A 15,874-nucleotide genomic window follows, 5' to 3' on the forward strand; every position below is an offset into this window, starting at 1 on the left:
TTATGGTATTTTTAAAAATAAATTTTAAATATTTTTAGTTAATATTTAAATTATTTATTAATAATATTTTTACATTAATAAAAAAAATTGGTTAACATTTTAATTATTTTAAAATATTTTTTAATATTATTTTTGCATTAATAAAAAAATTAAATATTTTAATAGTATTAATTTAATGAATATGATTTTTTAATAATGACATTTAATTTTAAAGAAAATGATGTTGTTCTTAAATATAATTTTTTTGCATATATTATTTAAGTTTTAAATGTTGATAATATGTTTGGATTGATAATAATTAATTTATACAAGACTTTCGATCTTTTTAATTTTTTTAAATATGTATTATAAAGAACACAATGAATATATAGTTATGACATGCTAGTTATATTTTATGAAAAAATTAAAATTCTCAACTAACAAAAAATAATAGCAATAATAATTGAAAATAGTAAAATAAAATTGAAACATAATAAAACGAAAATAACGGAATATACTAACAATAATAATTCAAACATGAAAATGACAAAACTAATCACAGTTTGGAAGGTGTTGCACAACATAAATGTCTTATTCCAATAGTTAGATTATTGGATTGTCAAAAATAGGTAAAAATTTCTATTGGACAAAAATGCTTCAGTAGTTGGGTCCTATTAATACATTTAACACGTTTTCATTGGTTTTTAACTCTATTATTTGATACTCGATTAATTTTTTTAAATATTTTGTATGGTCTGTCTGTCGAAAGAACAATTGTCTGATCAATTGTGATTCGTGAATTTCATCGGAGGGAACCCCTATAGGCGCAACTTGTTTGATGATATCCTTGATTTTTTTCGATGCTACATCCCAAAGGAATTTGAAATCTTATTGGGTTTGTTCCAGTGAAGAAGTAACCCAAAAAATCGTCTTGTCGTGGTATCTTTCACTTGTCGTTGTAATACAACATTGCATCATGAGTAGAGTGATGGTGAATCGATGTAGGTTGAGTATACCATCAGTTGTTTTGCTGATGGTACATAATAATTCTATAAAATCAACACATGAGTATTGCTCATTACACATTAACGTTGTGCAAACATCATCATCATTTTTTCAATTGCAGATAATGAAAAAAAGATTGTTGAGCTTCATTTATGGATGGTTCCAATAGTAGATTTCATCCACAAATTGGTCATTGGTTAGCCGAACGGTGTTGTGAATTGTATTGTTAAGTGGCTCAAAAGAACAATTTTCAGGAACTCACATTGGTATTGGAGTAAGACATTGAAAATAAACACCAATTTGGTTGTGAATGATTGATCCATTTAGGAAAATGAATGTTAATCTCAAGTTAGGAATGGTCTGATGTTTGTTTCTCTTAAAAATGTCATAGTATTGAGATTGAATATGGTTTGTGAAAGTATGTTGTGTGGAAGTGTGTGGCTATATTAAGGGTGTTTGATGTTATTCATAGTTGTTTGAAGTTTCACCCCGTTGATGTTTATTGACACATGTCATTATTGTAAGTTTGCTTTTATCGATATAGTGCATAGTGTTTGTGAATTTTCGACTGTGATTTTACCTTACTACTTGGTGCACCAAAGCATCCATTATTTCTTTGAGACTTGAATGCAAAATGTCAGTTGTCGAATCAATGTCAGTTTTGTTAGTGAATCATCTATTATTTTTTTAGAAACTTTGGTAAATTGCAAAGTGTTGTTAATTTCGACTACGATTTTACCCTACTACTTGGCGCACCAGATTGTCCATTATCACTTTGAGACTTGAATGTAAACTGTGAACTGTCAAATCAATGTCAATTTTGTTGGTGAAACATCTATTGTTTTTTCATAGACTTGGATAAATTGTAAAGTGTTGTCAATTTTGACTTTGATTTTACCTTACAATTTGGTGGACCAGACCGTCCATTATCACTTTGAGACTTGAATGTAAATTGAGTTATCAAATCAATGTCAATTTTGTTGGTAAAACATCTATTATTTTTTCAAAGACTTGGGTAAATTATAAAGTGTTGTCAATTTCGACTGGGTTTTACCCTACTACCTGGTGAATCAAACGTTCATTATCATTACTTTCATACTTAAATTTAAACTCTAAGTTGATAATTCAATGTCAGTTGTGCTAGTGAAGCATATATTATTTTTTTAGAGACTTGAATAAATTGTAAAGTGTTGTCAATTTTGATTGTGATTTTACCTTGTTGCTTGGTGCACGAGACATTTATTATTATTAATTTCATACTTAAATTTAAATTGTGAGTTGACAATTCAATGTCAATTTTGCTGGTGAAACATATATTATTTTTTCAGAGACGTGTGTAAATTTTAAAGTTGTCAATTTTGAATTTGATTTTACTCTGCTAAGTTGTGCACCAAACGTCTATTATTATTATTTCAAACTTAAATTTAAATTTTGAGTTGTCAATTCAATGTCAGTTTTTTGTAAATAATAGAGAGTTGATTAATTTGTACAGACTTATAAAAAACAAGTGTATGGGTTTTAGTGAGTTGTAATTTTTTTTACCAAATTGTCAACATAAATTGAAACAAATGATTTATTTCATTACTTAAATTAAGAACTACAAATAACAAATACGAAACGAAGTAGGCAATGCAAACTTACAATGACTTAATGTTAAAGCACTGAACACCAACATGACACACCACTAGATAACCTGAAAGCAGAAACAACACACGTATCATCCCTAAATTACCAACTTCGTTTGAATATTGGTTCATGGGAAGGAGATAAGTTGCATCCTTCCGGCCCGGAAGAGGAGTCACTATCACTACCATGATCTTTGACCCAACAACTCTTGTATTGAAATAATAGGTTATTAACATTGGAGGTTGAGTCATATTGGTTGTTTGATAGGTTATTGTTGTCACAAATTATGGCAAATAACTCCATTAATGGTAGTGTTGGGTTGTTGTAAAAAATGTTGAACATTTGTTGAACGTCAACATCATCTCCCAGAATAAAACATGTGTACATATATGATTGTCCTGGCTCAAATATAGGGCATCGAAAACAAAGTTCTTGGATAAGTTGGTGTGATTCAATGTTTATTTTTTGGAGAACAAGTTCAAGCAATTGCGTAAGGGTTATGACCTTGTTGATCATGAAATTTTTTGTGTTGTTACTAATGAAGGTGGTGCCCTCATTAGTGATGCAGATTTCACCGTTGTAGTAAACACAAATATATGCAATTAGGGGACACATTGTTGTAGGGGTTGAGATAAATATTTGAAAGTTCCACGAATGTCTTCAACTCATAGTGATATTTATAGAAATTTTTTATTGCAAGCAAGTGCTCACTGTTTAGTCACATTTACTGGTAAATGGCATGTGAGTATGTCCAACACATACTTTTTATTTTTATTTTTTACTCTTAATTTGAGGTATTTTTTATAAAACTGTTACATGATATTTTTTTATTTATTCTTTGACGTGAGGACTATGAAATAAACTTCCGAGTGATACTTTTAATGTATTAGACATAAATTTTGAAAATTGCATAAGATGACTACTTAAAAATTGTTTTAAAAGTGGGAAACATACTTTTTTTATTTTTTACTCTTAATTTAAGATTTTTTTATGAAACCGTTACGCAATATTTTTTTTTTATTCTTTGACGTGAGAACTATGACAAATTTCCCACGGATATTTTTAATACATTGGACATAAATTTTAAAAATTGCATAAGATGACCAGTTAAATAATGTTTTAAGGGTGATAAACATATTTTTTTTTAATTTTTTACTCTTAATTTGAGGTCTTTTTTTATGAAACTGTTACACGATATATTTTTTTGGACTCTTTGACATGAGGACTATGAAATAAACTTTCCACAAATATTTTTAATGTATTGGACATAAATTTAAAAAATCGAATAAGATAATCACTTAAACATTGTTTTTAAGGGTGGGAAACATAGTTGATCCCATTATGACAACATTTTATACTTCAACGATAAAGACGATAACCAGTCCCACTAGGTGGTGAACATCGATTACATATCAGATTTCTTCTCTCTTGTATGACTGGTTCTCCCTTATGATGATGTTGTTGGTCTGTGTCAATGTATTTAGTATGGGCCGATCCATGGACCTGAGCCCATTTACCTACCCTTAAAATGACAAATACACCCTCATTTGTTATTGAATTATTTTCATTCGCAAATATCGTTAAAATGGCAAAATCTTGATAAAGATTTTAGAAGTTTTTTTTTATTTTTATTTTATGAGAAATAAGAATATTCATTTAACTTAGAGAAGCGGCTTGAGGCCTTACATCACAAGAAACACCAATCAAAAGTTGGAGAGAGACATCCTCTATCCAATATCTTTCTATACAATCAAAACCTAAATGAGCTAATATGTCAGCCGCTCTATTTGCATATCTATATATGAGTATTTAAATAAAAAAGAGTCTATTATCTTCACAGAGAGTATTAGGAAGTTTGAAAAGCTCATGACATATATATATATATATATATATATATATATATATATATATATATATATATATATATATGTTGAAATCGCCCGAACCACTGATTTGAAAAGCATTTTGGCTTCCAGACCCTATCTCTAGACTTGCAACTTGGACCTCCCCACAAGGGCTATGATCACTCACTGCCTTTATGTTGAACAGCCTTGCTAGCTCATCAGCTCTGAGAGTGGCCACATTTCTGCTGAAAGTGATCTCAGTCTTGGAGAGCTTCATTCTCTCTCATAGAGATTAATGATATTGAGAAGTTCGTTTCCCAATATTTAGAATCTTTGGCGTTTGAGGGAAATCATGGTGGATGGGTGATATCGAGATTCGTCTATTCATGCTAGGAGGGAGAATGAAGATTTCAAAAAGTGTGACACTGTTATGTCTCAAAATGAATAATTAATTTTTGGTTTAATTGCATTTTTATACTAATTTTATTAATTTTTATATAAATTTTACCTTTTAATTTTACAAATTAATTTAACACATTTTATTTTTAACTTTTACAAAAACTTGCAAATTTATCTCCTATTATTAAACTGATGTAACATGCTAACACAAATATAAAATTTGAGGGTAAAATTTATAATAAAATTAAAAAGTTGATGGTAAATTTTATTTAAAAAATTGAGACAAAATTTAAGGTATAATTATATCATCATGCCATTTTAGCTCATAAACAGAAGGTAAAGTTTTCAACTTTTTTTAAAAAAAATTGGGATAAATAAGATCAAATTAACTTGTTAGAGCTAAAAATTTCAAAAAAAATAAAAAATCAAGAGTAAAAATTACGATTAAGTCTTAATCTTTATGTGACAAATAGTTTAATATTTTTAATTATTACAAAGAATTAATACATTCCAGTATAGACGGTCTAAAAATTAGTCAAAATTATGATAATTCAAGATTATATAATAATTTCTGTAATACTTAACGAAACAAAGAGAACTCTATCATAAGTGCGCCGCCCCCCCTCCCCAATATTTTTTGTTAATATGTGCTAATATGCATTCCAGCCCAAGACCAAAAGCAAAAAAGCTCACTTATGGTTTAAGGGCACTCATTCGTAATATTATTCGATTTCATTAGTTTACCCCCATATCGATTTGAATAATCCGTAAGTTTTTTTAATTTTTTTTTTCAAAAAATATGTGTTACAAATTAGTGGTGTAAACAAGAATTAAACTTATAACTTTTAAGTTATTAGCATAACACTCTAACCAACTGAACTAATAAGTTAATTATATTATAAAATAAATAATGTTACTATACATAACACTAAAATTTCTAATGTATATTTAATGACCATGTAAATTTAAATAATAAATTTTATGGTAATTAATTTTGATATAACTCATACAAATTATTTAATTTGTATATTTTTTTAAAAAAATATTTACTATTTAAAAAATTAATTTATTATTAAATTAGAAAAACATATTTTTGAATTTTTTTTAAAAAAATACTTACAGATCACATAATCTGTATGAGTCATACGAATTAACTCATACAAATTATGTAATCTGTATGACTCATACAGATTATGTAATTCATATGACTCGTACGGATTACTTGATCTCTATGAATTAATTCGTATGATTCATACGGATCACATAATCCGTATGAGTTTTACGTGATCCGTAAGTGTTTTTTTAATTTTTTAAAATGTTTTTTTTAATTTATTAATATATTAAATTTTTTGATAATAAATATTTTTTATTTATAAAAAATATACGGATTAAATAATTCGTATGAGTTATATCAAAATTAATTGTCAACAAATTTATTATTTGAATTTACATGCGCATTAAATATATATTAAAAATTTTAATGCTATATATAACAATATTATTTATTTTATAATATAATTGATCTATTAGCTCACTTGATTATAACATTGAAGCTACTAATTAACAACTGGCTAATAGCAATTGGAGCGTGCTCTATGAGGGAAAATCTTTCATTGTTGTTAGCTCATGTCTTGGGCTCTTGGCCATGAAGTCCGCCACAGGCCACTTTATTGACCTCTCTGAAAGAATACATTAAAAAGGTCTGTCAGGTTGTTGAGAAAACCTCTCATTAACAATATGATTTTTTATATATAAGATGAATTGGAGGATAAAAATCTTGAATTTAATTTTTTTTATTAATAAAAATTAACATTTCACTAATTAATATTTGTCGATAAAAAATAATAAAAAAAGAATGTAACTTTATTTTCTATTGATGTGCCAACAAACATGTTGAGGGGCTTTATGCATGTTGTTGTTAGCCCAAAAATCTTCCAAGAAAAAAAAGATAAAGTGATAATTAATCTTGGTTAGGATGGTGTGATAATGAAAATTGAGAAGTTGGTCATTGAAAATGTGAGAAATCATAAGCTTCCAAATTTTCCAAATGGACGCAAGAAAAAAAGAGGAGCTCCATACTTGGATATATATACTATCTTTTATCCATTGAATTGGATCAGTACTAAAAAAGAATACGCGATCACTGATTCCCAGCTTAGTCCAAATGATGCTAGACTTCGGACAATCTCTCAAGCAATGTAGGTTACTTTCAATGTCCAAATTACACCTTTGGAATATATCAGATGGGCCAATATTCCTATGATGCAGAAGTGCCCTTGTAGGAATGGAACTGTGAGCAATGAGCCATATAAAATGCTTCATTTTAATCCTTTTAGTTCCTACAATCAAATTTTAAAAAAATAAAAAATAATATGTATAAAATCTAAAATGGGATATTTTTAATATAAAAACTAAAAGAAAAAGTTTTTTTAATTATAAGGAACTAATTAAACTTTTTTTTTAATTCTAATAGTTATATTGTATACTCATTTTTATATTAATTAGAAGAAGTATCCGTGTGATGGAAGCAATAATTGTTCTTTAAAAGACGGGACAATCTTAAAAATTATTAGAGAACTTTTTAATGTAATAATTTATGAAATAAGAATGAAATAATTATATAATTAATTAAATATGAAAATTACTATAGGGTTTATGTTCTAAAAAACTTGTATTTGATACTATTTTTGGTGTTTATTATAAGATTCAATTAAATAATTCATCATAATTAAAATAATTAATTTAGTTAAGAACATTAAAATAACTAAAGTTCAAACTTTAGAGATCACCAAGAAAAAAATATTTGTTATTAATTTTTATAAAACAAAAAAAATCACATTTTAAAAAACAATATATATTAGTGAACATGTTAAATATATAACTCGTTTATTTAAAGAATTTTTTTCTGTTAAAATTTCTTTTTTGTCTCATTTATAGTTAGATTGGTCCCGAGCTTAGTTTATTTAAGATGGAAGGCGTTAGAAAAACATTTTTCTTGTTAGTTAAAATTTATTGAAAATTCTAAAATTCAAAGAGAGGAACGTTAAATAAGATGAAAATTTATTTTATAATTTTCAATAAATTTTAACAAAAATGATATAGTATAAATTGTTGTGTATTTGTATCACTTCTCATAAAAATGAATAAATAAAAGAAATGGAGAAAAAGTTTGTTTGTTTATTTAGTTGCGTGATAGAGAGAATGAGAAACAATTGTATGAAAAATTGCCTCCCTTATATCTCTCATCAAAGAGATTATAAACTTTTATTATTTTTTTTATCGTATCTTCTTTTTCTCCATTTGTTTCTTCTATTTATACTCTCACAAATTCAGGATAAATGATAGTTCTTCTTACTTGAAAGAATGATATAAATTTGTTTTAAAATTTTAATTATATGATTTTTAGTTGTTATTTAAGGATTTTATCAAATTTTAAATTATTTTATTATTTTTTTGTTACAAGAGAAAAAATAATTTTTATTCTAGTACAAAATATAACCATCTTATTAAAATATTTTATCAAACTGAGTCTATAAATGTGGATTTTATTAAGATTAAGCTTTAGATTGATTTTAATCAATTAAAAGTAAAAAATAGTAAAAAGAAAGCAAAAAATTTAATATTTCATTTTTTTTATAGAGAAATATAAGTAATATAAGTATATATAATATAAAGTACAAACACTACTGCCATAGTGTATACACCAGATTTTACAAGAAAAAAAAATTCTTAAAGAAAAGTTAAAGATTGGGACATGTTAGAATACAAGATAGATTTATAGTGTTTTCTTGTTTAGATGTCATGCTAAATTCCCACATATTTTAAATTTTAAATTTATCTTTTTATCACGATTTTCATCTTTTACTTTTCTTATCTTATTTATTTTATCTTCTATTTTTTATTTTTATCATCTTTTATTTTAAATTTTTATCTTATCTCCTATCTCTCTTTATCTTCTATTTTAAATTTTTATCCTTCTTATTTCTTACTTCTTTAAATTTTACATTTAAATTTCTTATGTTTTACTTATAAATTGAGTGTTTGTATTAGTTTAAATATAAATAAAGTCTTTATGATTTTGATACTCAGACTTCTAAATATTTTACTACTTAAAACAATTTAGTGCAGTTATCAATGAATTATCATCTATCAACACTCTAGAATCTTGTTATATACAAGATTATTACTTTGCATATAAAAAGATACGAGAGAAATTAATTTTTTTAGAAGATGTTGTCCGGGAATAAGGATTAACTAATTAACTAACTATTGTGCTGTCTTGTCCAATGTTAGTGAAGTACTCCACGATCAATTTCTCAATGCAACAAGCTAGCAGCTACTAGCCACAGTAAATAATTGGTAGATAACATTCCTTATATTTCTTTCTTCTCCTATCCTCTGCTGTCGACCAAGGCCAACAAAAAGAAAAAGGATAAAGGGATAAAATCGTCAGAAAGCCAAATTTGCCTAACTTAGACCCACCACTCAATTATCATAAACCATCCTCATAGTCAGCTAAAACTAGCATACTCATACCATTTGGACCATTATAATGCTCTTTTGATATACTTTGGATTCTAATTGAAACTGAACATATATTATTATATCAGATAAAGGGAGACAAGAGATGAAATGAAAAGTTTACTATAATTGAGATTATTTAGATGCTTAAATTATCTTCGAAGTCACCAAATAATTATTTCAAGATATGGCAGGTACATGGAAATATACCAAACTGTGCGTACAACATGGGTCTGAAGTGAAACTTGTGAGTGCTCCAACAATGTGTGTGTCATTAAAAATAAGTCATCTCATGTTTCTATATAATACACTTTTGTGTGTGTGTGTGTGTGTGTGTGATAGGTGGTAGAACATAATTACATGACAATTGGAGCTGAGCATCTAAGATTTTCTCAATGAGTCTAGCAAGTAGCAACCAATCTGTAGTTTTCTTTACAAAGGGCACCATTGCAGAAGAGGCAGAGGAATGGTATTTGTTTTCCATTCCCTGTTCTTGTTTAATTGTACAAGTCTTTTCCTCACTATAACCCCACCACAGAAAATGCAGTCTATATATGATAATTTCCTCTTGAAATTAACTTGAGATATTTCCCCTAAAGAAAAAGATAATAACCCCACAACTTTTTTGTCAATGGCATGTTAGATAGTACAAAATTAGAATTGTGACACATTGTGACTTCAAAGTCATTTCACTAGTACTTCTTTTCTCTGTCCCCGTAGAAGGAAAAGTTAAAACAACAATTAAGGGTGTGCATGAGCAATTTCTTTGTGGAACAAGCACTGATCAACAACCAATAAGATGGACTAGGGTGAATGTCAAGGAAATGAGGATGAAGAAAGAACTATGTTTATAATTATAGGAATGTTGCTCGCTGGGCCTTATATGGATGGAATTCAATTCACCTTTTAAGTGGAAAGATTTTCCTCAACTCTTGGTCCACTACAGCCCAGAAATGGGGCATAGCTAGCAGAAAAGATGCAGTATGATAGTGCTTCCACTTCCACATATGTGTAATATGTTCTTCCCAACACACTGATCTTTTTTGTGTGTGTGTGTCATAAACCTTATCCAAAATTGGTACAAGTACTGTTTGAATCTAAAATACCAAAGCCTTGAGAATAATATTAATGGTATCATGATATGGTACACGAATTTGAAGCGAGAAATAGTAAAAGAATTTGAATGGTGACTAAATTGTTTTGGTTGTTGATGACTAGTTTGGTTAAGTTTCTGTTGGCACCAACCTTATAGGGCATATGTCTACTTCGGTGCCAGTGCAGGAAGAAAGGTACTTAGGTAACCTTCCATGGCTTTCATCATCATCATCATCTCTTCCTATCTAATGAAGCACAATTGTGCAGTTAACAGTGAGATAACGACTTGTAAGAAAGACACCGTACAATCTTGTACTATAAATAGTAAATCTCTTTCGGATTTAACTCTCAATAAATATGGTTTTTATTGGACTAGGATGGTACTATAAAAAAGTTAAAAAAGATTAGTCCTCAACAACAAAATAATGATGTCTACTTTAAGGGAATAAATATTACTGCCGAGTGCCGACCTTCTAAATCAGAAAAAATATCAATATCAATAAACAGCAAAATATAATTAATGTTTGGATAAGTTATAAGTAAGGTGGTTCATGGTTAGTGTAGTTTACGTACTCTGTTTCTTTTTTTAATAATTGATTGATCATCATATAAATAATATGGAAGTTTCCTTGGCTCCACCAATTGACTAAGTAAATAAATTATCAACGATTTTATCCTACATCTCTCTTTTTTCTCTTTCTATGTTTTTTCTTTGTTGTGTAAATAGAATTTCTGAGTTAGTTAAATTCCCCCTTCCAAAGAAATAATTGATTGCTTTGTTTCATGTGGGATGTATGTGCAGTTTCCACTGACGTGCTACTCCTACTAATAATTCATTGATTACAAAGCTACGCAGAAGCATATGGGTTGAGAGTGAAACAAAAAGTTCTTAGCTATATATATATATATAGATACACTCCAAAAGACTATAATTGCTGATAATAATGAATCATATATAGATACACTCCAAAAGGTGGGTCACCCTAGTTGAATGCCTGAGACCAAACCCATCTTAATGTGTGCCACATGGACAACCGCAGGTGGATGATGTCAGCATGAAGTGTGATGATGACCCATGCCATCAAAGTCTTTCATTTAATAAAAAAAGAATCTGTTGCCACGCAACACTCTGTCCCTCCAACACATGGATTTCATGCTATAGGAATTTGACGCAATCACGCAGTCCGTTAATGATGATCGTCTGATCTGATGAAGATTAAATGGATTATATTTTAACTTAAAAAATAAATAATCAAAATATGAATCATCTAATCTTCATTGATCCAAATTTACGACATGCAACAAATCCAATTCTTTCCTAACATAGTTGACGTAGATCCCGCTTCTTGAGCAAGTATTATATATTTATATGTTCCGTTATCTGCCGCCTTGTTTGCTTGGAGTTGAGTGCTGTCGTGCCAAAAATAAAATTATCAATTATTTGATGAAATGTATCTGCTTTGTACGTGATAAACGCCATCTTGAGTTTCACGTCAGACCCTGATCTCTATATATCAATTTATATTTATATATCTATTCATTAATTCCTACCTTCTCTCTTTGCACTTTAAATACCATCATCCTTTCCAAACCCACCTTCATCCTCCCCTGTCTCTTATTATTTGCTTCAATGGGTGATAACAATGTCAACCTTCCACCCGGGTTTCGATTTTATCCCACAGATGAAGAGCTTGTAGTCCATTTCCTTCACAGAAAGGCATCTCTTTTACCTTGCCACCCAGATGCCATCCCTGATCTTGAAGTCTACCCATATGATCCATGGGAACTTGATGGTACCATTCCTTGCTTTGGTTTCAACTTTCATTATATTACACCTTTTTGTTCCATGCCATTTTGAACTTTGGAGAAATTATTATATCGATTAATTTTTACTTGACACGTATCAAAGAGTTTATAAAACTCAGTTACGTGTCATGTGTCATGTAAAGATTAATTGAAATTATATGATCTCAAACCATACATTAATTTCTCATGCTTCAGAATATATGCATGTTAATTAATTTTCATCTGTGTACACTGTACAGGTAGAGCTTTGGCAGAGGGAAACCAATGGTACTACTACAGCAGAAGGACACAAAATAGGGTCACTGGCAATGGGTATTGGAAACCAACGGGAATGGAAGAACCAGTGGTTTCAAGCACAAGCAACAAAAGGGTTGGCATGAAGAAATATTTTGTGTTCCATGTGGGAGAAGCCCCTACTGCTGGTATCAAAACCAATTGGATAATGCAAGAATATCGTCTATCAGATTCTGCTTCCTCTACCAGATCATCCAAAAGAAAACCACAACCAAAAATAGTTAGTATATACATATTTTCATACACACATGTAGATATATAAATACATATATAGTCAGGAAGCACATCAAACATGTACTACTCTTATGGCAAGAAATAAGAAAGAAATATAAATATAAACTATTAGCTAATAATACATAATATATTGATTAAAATTAAAAAAATACATATAACTTTTTTTAAATAGTCGTGTGAACAGTTATCACTTACGTATATATGTTCAAGTTGAAAAACTATTGTGCAACACATTGATTTGATTGCTGATTTTTAATTTTTTTTTCCTGTTCTGTTTGATTCAGGAATACAATAAATGGGTGATATGTCGTGTTTATGAGCGCAATGGAGACGATGATAATGGAACAGAGCTCTCATGCTTGGATGAAGTATTCTTGTCATTGGATGATGATCTTGATGAAATAAGCTTACCAAATTAATTAGCTGATAATGCAAGTGATCTAGCTTGCTATATAGCCGCAGTATATCCATCTGGATAATTAATTAAAATAATTGTTGCTTGTTATCGCTTCATATGTTATTTACGGGCCATAGTTAAACTTAAATCCAGTGTAGATGGCATTGTAATGATCAATGAAATGGGTTTTCATAGCAGCCCTTCAAGTGGGGCACTAAGCAAAAAATTCATGGCCAAACAATATGTACGTAGTATGACGTTATGGTTTTATAGATCCCACTCACTAGTTATCCCCCTCAAATTTCTTTTCCCTTTCTTCGGTATATAAGGACACGTGGATAATTACCAGCATATTCATTCTCAGCCATTAATATGGCTCAATAAACCTGCAAATCCGGATAATAATGAGGAAAAAACAAAAGAGAGAGCGAGATTTTAACAAGAGAAAAAAATGCTAATAACATTCTTTTTTTATTAAAATTATTAGACAAAATTACTTATTAGTTTTACAAATTAAAAATCGAGTTATTAAACAAAAAATCACCTGAGATTTCCACTTAGTAACAAAAAAAATATGTATAAATTAATATTAAAGACACGAAAAAATATAAAGAGATAGTAGGCGAGAAGTGTAATTGTAATATGTGATAAGAGATGAATAGAGTCATAGAGAGGAGTAATGAATATCAATGAGATGTTTACATTGTTGAAGTGTCTAAAAAATATTACTCTAATTAAAAACATTCGAAATGTGGCATTCCTTCGGTATTAGGAGTCTCACGTGTAGGCATCGTTGAGAGAACAAGGAATATATTATTAATTCATGAAACGTGAGAAGAGGAAGAGGAGTGTGGAGCCCATTAAGCACTGTAAGGGACACTTGCAACTGAGCATTGAAAAATAAAGGAATTGAATTTGCTGCATTCACACATTCATGAATCTGGATTCATATTTTAATTGTTTATTTTAAATTTGATCTGAGTTAAAAATTGATCAGTCTAATTTTATCAAATTATGGTTACCATCAACTGATTTAGTGAATGTGTTCAAATTTCGACTTGAGAGAATTCGTATCCGGGCAATAAACTATTGAGTTTCGTAGCTTTTGTCTACTTTAATGGTATAATTGGTAGCTATTTGTCTTAATTGGGTCACAATGCTAAGGAACGATTTCCTTTTTGTTGTTGTTTTGCTTTTCTTGCATTTGCATATATGGGTGGCTGCTTAGGGAAGCATCAAGTCATGCGTGATGCAAGCACTCAAGTCATGCTTTCAGACCCCAAGCACGGGATATATATATATATATATTGGACAAAATTCAAGTTCTTTAAGAAAAAATCAATATAAAATATATAAGTTGAAACAATTTTTATCCAATAAGCTAATTTTTTAGATTAAATTAAGCTTAAACTAATATTTTAAAATAATGTCAGAGTTTTTTTACAATCTACTAAATAAGTCATCTATCATATTATCCATACATTAAATTTAAAAGTGTTGAAGATAAAGAGATATACAAATAAAAACTCAAATATTACATTTATTAGAAATAAGATTAATATTGAGTATACAAGATAAGAGATAATTCTCACTAATTTAACTTTTCATGTTGAATTAAGCTGAAATTCACCTTAATATATATATTGAGTGGCAGATTATTCATGAAGTGAATAGATAATTATGAGGAGATGCATGGTAATTTAATGACAAAGCTGCGCGTTAAGAATGGATAAAAAACAGATGAGTCCAAGAAATGGTTGGTTATCTTTATCATAAACGTCTAATCTAATATCTAATGCTGGTATATCAAATACAAAGGCATCAATCTAATATTATAATTGACATGATATGACACCATTATTTGAAGCTAGCAAAATTTTGGGCCAAACAAAATACTGTTTTATAAAATTGTACTAATTTTTTATTATCTAGAGATCGAAACTAAAGCATTATTTAATTGCTGGGATCATCCTTAAAACATTAATACATTTCAAACATAATAAATAAAAAGAAGGAATGGGAAGTAATTGAGTCTGAGTTCAGAATTTATATATATAGTTGCTTATATAAGTGGGAAGATGTACTTTAAGTATACTCATTCATAATTATTGATTAAAAATTTAAAGGTTTAAAATTGTAATATATATATATATATATATATATATATATATATATATATATATATATATATATATATATATATATATATTAATTATAATCTCAATTGTTGATTTTGTAATTAATAATCATTATTATATTTTATTCTTTAAAATGCACTTTCTTCACTTAAACTAAAGATGTCAATACTGAAAAAAAAAAAAAAAACCAAAGACGTCAAATCTCTTGCTATAACATTTTCTCTGCTTTCATGTATTTATATTTAATTAATATGCCATCAAAGTAAATAATTTAATTTACTTCACTGTTAAATGTTAATATGAAACTGTATATTTATATTTAATGATATATTGCTAAGTTATTTAAAAAGTTTGGTATTTCATATATTTTTTAACATAATTACAGATAACATAAAATACAAATTTTGCTAATAATGTAAAAATAATTACATTAATGATGCATCAAACTGAACTCTAATAAGCTCTATATTAAGAATTACTCTCATAATTAATCCAAAGGATCAAAATTGGTAAAAATATTTGAGGTTCTCATGAAA

At 28.4% G+C, this 15,874-nt stretch overlaps 1 protein-coding gene across 1 annotated transcript; it reads left to right on the top strand.

Annotated features, from left to right (window-relative positions):
* Positions 1–11,897: 11,897 nt before the first annotated feature.
* On the top strand, positions 11,898–13,308 carry LOC100793989 (NAC domain-containing protein 104). The gene is made up of 3 exons (XM_003531511.5): positions 11,898–12,262; positions 12,515–12,789; positions 13,088–13,308. The coding sequence occupies exons 1-3, from the start codon at positions 12,100–12,102 to the stop codon at positions 13,220–13,222; spliced, it is 573 nt and encodes a 190-aa protein (XP_003531559.1). The 5' UTR covers positions 11,898–12,099; the 3' UTR covers positions 13,223–13,308.
* Positions 13,309–15,874: the final 2,566 nt, after the last annotated feature.

This window comes from Glycine max, chromosome 8, assembly GCF_000004515.6.
Source record: "Glycine max cultivar Williams 82 chromosome 8, Glycine_max_v4.0, whole genome shotgun sequence".
Lineage (NCBI taxonomy): Eukaryota > Viridiplantae > Streptophyta > Magnoliopsida > Fabales > Fabaceae > Glycine > Glycine max.